General features: G+C 46.2%; 1 protein-coding gene across 1 annotated transcript; it reads right to left on the bottom strand.

The window, feature by feature from the left end:
• Positions 1 to 1971: 1971 nt before the first annotated feature.
• On the bottom strand, positions 1972 to 4659 carry HOXA11 (homeobox A11). The gene is made up of 2 exons (XM_026033364.1): positions 3966 to 4659; positions 1972 to 2493 (listed from the first exon to the last, which is right to left on the bottom strand). Exons 1-2 carry the CDS (start codon positions 4624 to 4626, stop codon positions 2261 to 2263), a joined length of 894 nt encoding a protein of 297 aa, XP_025889149.1. The 5' UTR covers positions 4627 to 4659; the 3' UTR covers positions 1972 to 2260.
• Between the last annotated feature and the right edge of the window lie 605 nt (positions 4660 to 5264).

Here is a 5264-nt window from a genome sequence, read left to right as displayed (position 1 = left end):
TTTTTTTTTTTTTTCAAAAAACAGCAATTTTCTTAGGGCTCTCACGCTACTAAACACACACATCAACTCGCTTATATCTCCGCTTTGCTGGTGGCATCATAAAAATATGCTCCAGCTCAAATACCAGCAATTTTAAAGTGGCTACCTTGGACACATGTGGTCTGAAGCAAACAGCAATGTTACAGCAACCCTCCAGAAAAACAGAGCTTTTCCTGCCTGCATCGTACAAAAGATAAGGAAAGGACTATGCATTAGGCGAGCTATGAACACACTTCATTTCTTTATCCCCCGCCTGTAACCGGCTGAAAAGGCGACGCTTGAGCGAGCTGGGTTCACTTGTTTTCTCCACATTAAAAAGCGAAGATTCATAAAGGAGTAATAAATAGCCCCCAAAGACTGAACAAGGCCATCAAGTATTTTGAGTGCCAACCTTACATCAGGTAAAATAATAGGCAGTAACATAGCACCAGAATAAAAATATAAAGTTTCCATTGTTTTTTATTTTCCTTGTGCGCTGTTTCACTGTATACATGCAACCAAATACTTTCGCATATTAAAAGAAAACTGTATATACATATAGACGATACATATTGAAAACAGTGATGTCATATAAAGATACTGCATTTTGTGAACTGTGTCAAAGAAATTACATCCACTTGGTAAATTCATTGTTCAGAAAATATTCTTATCACCACGTTGTTGCACATGTAAAGAAATCTCACACCCTCTAACCTCAAAGGAAAAAAATATGGGGGGAAAAAAAGCATTTGAACAAAATAGTTCATGGGTTCTTTTTATTATTATTATTTACAAGTCTTGCAAAACACCATTCGTGTATGAAATATACATTCAGATATTCTCAACAGCAAATTACCTTAAACGATAGAACACCGTATCCTTTGTAAACTGATATAGAATTTTAAATATTTTCCTTTTGTTTCCCCTTTTCTTTTTAAATTGCATTTTTTCACGCTTTGGTTCCTGCAGGGAAATATATATATTTATAGATATTTAAAATAACTCCAAACAACTCTCCATTCTTTGCATATGTCGACTGGGCAACAAAGTAGAGCTCGTGACATTTAAAGTAGACAACAGCAAAATTACCATATTTACATTGTTTGGCTTCTGATTTAACTCSTTCACTTGCCACTTTCTAAAGAACATGCGATTCAGTTATTTTAATGATCCGATGTTAGTGCACTGCACAACTCCAAGTTTCAATTAAGTGTTGTGTGGTATTTGCCAAACTGTCGTTCTCCACAGGTATTTCCTGAAGAAAGTTTGTGAGCCAGAAGCCAGAAGGTTAGTTTCCTTTATGTATTTGTTTCTCTTAAAACACTGAATTTCACACTTCTTTTTTGCCATTTTATTTTTAGCATTTATATATGATTTGTCTCCAAGAAAATGGCAACACATAGTCAGTTGTCATAAATAAAATGTGAGTTAATTAAAATTTCCTAAATCCTTACTTTTTTTTTTCCTGTGATTGTTTCTTTACGATATATGGCAAATTTATACCTGAAATTATTAAAGGTTTTTTTTTTCATTTTCTTCTCTTTCTCCTCTTTACCCATTCCTCACCACCCCTAACCCCAAGAAAACACGATTATATCCATCGCTACATCCATATTACAACTGCTCATGATTGGCCTCTTGTAGGTATGTCATTTTTCCTTCTTTAAACCTCTCTTCTCCCTCTTTCCTTGTCTTTTCAGACCAATGGTTAAGGGAGCACTGCCTCCAACGCAGGCATCTTCCTCTAGGAAGGACAAAAGATTATTCCCCAAAGTTTGCATTCTGCAGTGGTCCTCGTTACGTCAGCTCGCCATGGGAAATCTCCGCACACATGTTCCACAGCAAAACCGGCGAGGGGGATGGACAGGCAGCCAGACAGACAGACCCCCGGCTGGTCAGTGTGCACGGAGGTGCCGTCCCCACTCGTGACTCCCCAGAGATTTAGCAGGGTGACCGCAGTGCTCGGGAAGAGGTATGGGTTTTGCACCCAGAGGTGACGTGCACGTTACAAATGGATGCCATGTGTGTCAAAATCAAATCGATTCCAGTTGATATGTAAATACATACATATATATATAAAAAAAAAGTCATCATAGGTCCGGAGTAGATTTGCATTTATGTAAAACCTTGGATTCTTCTAGTCCCGTCAGATAAACACCTCCTTCCTCCATGTAACCCCGTGGCTTGACCTTGTCAAGGGCGAAATCTGAATTTAATCTCGTCTTGAAAAACGCTATGAGTTTTAAAGTAGTGGATTAGCAGAGTAATATTGTAATCGGTCCCTGTTAATTTTTTTTTCTTTCATTCTTCTATTTTGAAACCATATTTTCACTTGGCGGTCGGTCAGATTGAGCATTCGGGAGAGCTGCAGGCGTTTCTCTTTGTTTATGTAGACACTGAAGAAGAATTCCCTTTCCAGCTCTCTGATCTGGTATTTGGTATAGGGGCATCTCTTTTTGCGGGTGCGTTGTCCACCTGTGGAGCAGGGGTGGGGGGTGTAAATGCGGGGAAAAAAAAGGAAAAAAGAGGRGGGGGGGGRAAAGAAGTATTGGAGACCGCCAGAGCAGGAGGATTGGGGCGAAACGCGCCGCTTCGCAACATGCGCGTTTTGCGCGCTCCTCTCCGCGGCAGGCGCTGCAGGTTCCCAGCCGGGCGCCAACCCGAGCCCGCCCCGAGGCCGCGGGGAGCGGCGGGCCAGGCCCCGCCGGGGCTCCCGGAGCCGGCTCCCCTCGCTGCGCAGCGCGGAGCTCAGAACCCGCGCAGCACCGCGGAGACGGCGGCTGCCCGCGCGGCCGCTCCCGAGCCCTAGCGAATCCTTTGTGGCTGCTCCGCGGGGATTCCGCGCACTGCGGGCCGAGCGAGGCCGCGGCGCTACCTTCACCTGGTCCAGGCAGCGCGGGGCCGAGCGCAAGGGACGCGCTGCCCAGCGCAAGCTACTCGCTCCCCAGCGCTGACTTCCTCCACACCGGACCCGTGGGATTTCCTGCTCTTTCTCCCAGCCCGCCTGGCTATTCCTTGCCAGCAGAGAGAATTAAGCCACTAAGTCCGCTGCTAAGTCGCTGCGCTCACCCTCAGCCTGCGATTTTAGCCCACGCTCTCCGCGATATCAAGGTATTCTCCTCTCGATTAGCCATTACCATTTTAAAGTTCATTAAGCAGAATATAAAAGGTTTCAAGGTTCAGAAGCTCTTTACATTAAATATAGCCGCTTTCCCTTTAAAAGCTTCCTTTTTCTGGTGTAGTTCATTGTCGAGGTATTTTTTTTCCCCCGAGCTGTATACTAGCTTTGCCTTTTAAAAAGCCCACATAAAAAATCAGACTTTGACAGATTGAATAACAATTGTAAGTAACAAACTGTTGGACAGAAGGCAACACGTAATTGCCACAGTGCCTTAGTAAAATGGCTTCCTTTAGACAAAAAGGCCAGCTTTAGGTTAATTTGTTTCTTTTAATATATTGCTACAGTTCAGGCGGCTACTTTATCTGTTAAACACTATTCTAGTGCGACCGTTAAAACGGCGATGGCTTTGAATTCAGCTCCTAACTAGGCTCCTGGTGCAACACATGGCTTTTATAAAATCACTGGATTACACTGATATCAAAGGAACCGGGATCCCCCTTTTTGCCGAATTTACAGGCACCGAACGCACGTTATTATATTTTCGAGGGCTGACCACAGAGCTCTTTTTTACTATTATTAAAAAAAAAAAAAAAAAAAAGAGATTTTTTTTTTCTAAGGCATCCATTGCCCGGTGGGTATTTCACGGCCAATTTCAGCACTAAACACGTGATCTCGCCTTTTATAACAAAGTTTTGTTGGGGGAAATCTAAAGGCCCTTCATAAACCTTATATGCTTATAAAACAGCATATAAAAATTTAACAGCGGTGCTGTGCTAGATCGCAACCTCCCTTTCCTAAAGCGCTCGGGCGCTGCCTTTATACGTACTGGAGCTGCCGGATTTCTCCTCATTGTTGCCGGAAGATGACTCGGGGCTGCTGCTGCTCTCCGGCCGCCTCCGCCTCTCCTTCTCGGCGCCCGCCGCCGCCGCCGCCGCCCGGCCGCAGCCGCCCTCCGAACTTGAAGTTGCCGCCGTGGCCCCGGCGGGCGCCTTCTCGCCACTCTTGTCCGCCGCATAGTCCGTCGCGGCCGGCGTCTCCGTGGTGCCATAAGCCGTCTCGAAAAACTGGTCGAAAGCCTGCGGCAGGACCCCGTTCCTGCCCACCGTGCTATAGAAATTGGAGGAGACGTTGGTGCTGGGGTGGTAGACGTTAGCTGTGTTTTTGCCGAACATCTCGCCCATGCTAGCAGTGTTGGTGGAAGGCAAGCAGTCTCTGTGCATGATCTCCTCTGCGGAGTAGCAGTGGGGCAGATTGTTCCTGGGGTGCCATTTACTCGAGGGATCAATGGCATATTCCCTGAAGGTAACTTCTCTCACAGGTTGGACCTGGGGTAGGTTGGAAGAGTAGGAGTATGTCATAGGGCGAGAAGACGGGGTCTGGGGCAAAAAAGAAGGGAGGCTGGAAAAATCAGGACCCGAGACGTAGTAAGTACAACTTGGCAAATACATGTTAGAGGAACAAGGAACACGCTCATCAAAATCCATCATTAGGGCTACCTCGGGCTCTCCGCATTAGCCGAGCTTAACATGATTCTCTAACGCAGCTGCCTCTTTGAAGCGGATCCGTGAAGTAAGAAATTTGGAGACGTAGGCTGACGTGGAGAGCTATCCCCATCCTTAGCAGGGAGGTGCTGYCCACGTGACGCCGCGCCGCAGTTGACAAGCTGCGCGCACGGGCCCTCCGCTCTTTGTAGCCATCTCAGGGGAAGCAACAGATCGTCACTTCGCTAGTCCTCCCCCCCCAAAAAAGCACGCCAGGCTCCTACGCCCCCTCCCCGCTTCGCCTCGGGTCCCCTTAGTGGCCAGCGAGGCACTCGCCTCCTCGCCACACTTGGACGCCCGGCCCCTTGCAGCCGGGCGCTCTGGAGTAGAGAGAATTAGAAATTCCCACAGTGTTAGGTGAGACCTTTTCCTTGTTTGCTTGCTCGCTCGTGTGTGTGTGTGTGTGCGTGTGTTTGCTCGCTGGCATACTCCAAAAGGAGGAGGATTTAGGTAACAGTTTGTTCCAAGAGCCGCTTCCGAGCAAGAAACCTTCCTTAAGAAATCACTCTTTTTTCTTCTTCTTTTTTTTTTCTTCTTTTTTTTTCCTTTCTTTTTTTTTCTTTCTTTTTTTTTTTTTTTTTTCC

This window comes from Nothoprocta perdicaria, unplaced genomic scaffold (genome assembly GCF_003342845.1).
Source record: "Nothoprocta perdicaria isolate Ctin4 unplaced genomic scaffold, notPer1 scaffold_128, whole genome shotgun sequence".
Lineage (NCBI taxonomy): Eukaryota > Metazoa > Chordata > Aves > Tinamiformes > Tinamidae > Nothoprocta > Nothoprocta perdicaria.
Note: the sequence above shows the minus strand (reverse complement) of the source record. Positions and strands in the feature narration are given on the sequence as shown.

What these genes read in the sequence shown, in the direction of transcription:
- HOXA11 (XM_026033364.1), bottom strand. Translation starts at nt 4,626, where the DNA reads ATGATGGATTTTGATGAGCGTGTTCCTTGTTCCTCTAACATGTATTTG. An exon ending in GGAGAAATCCGGCAGCTCCA is followed by an intron (nt 2,494 to 3,965) that starts GTACGTATAAAG and finishes CCTGCTCCACAG; the next exon opens with GTGGACAACGCACCCGCAAA.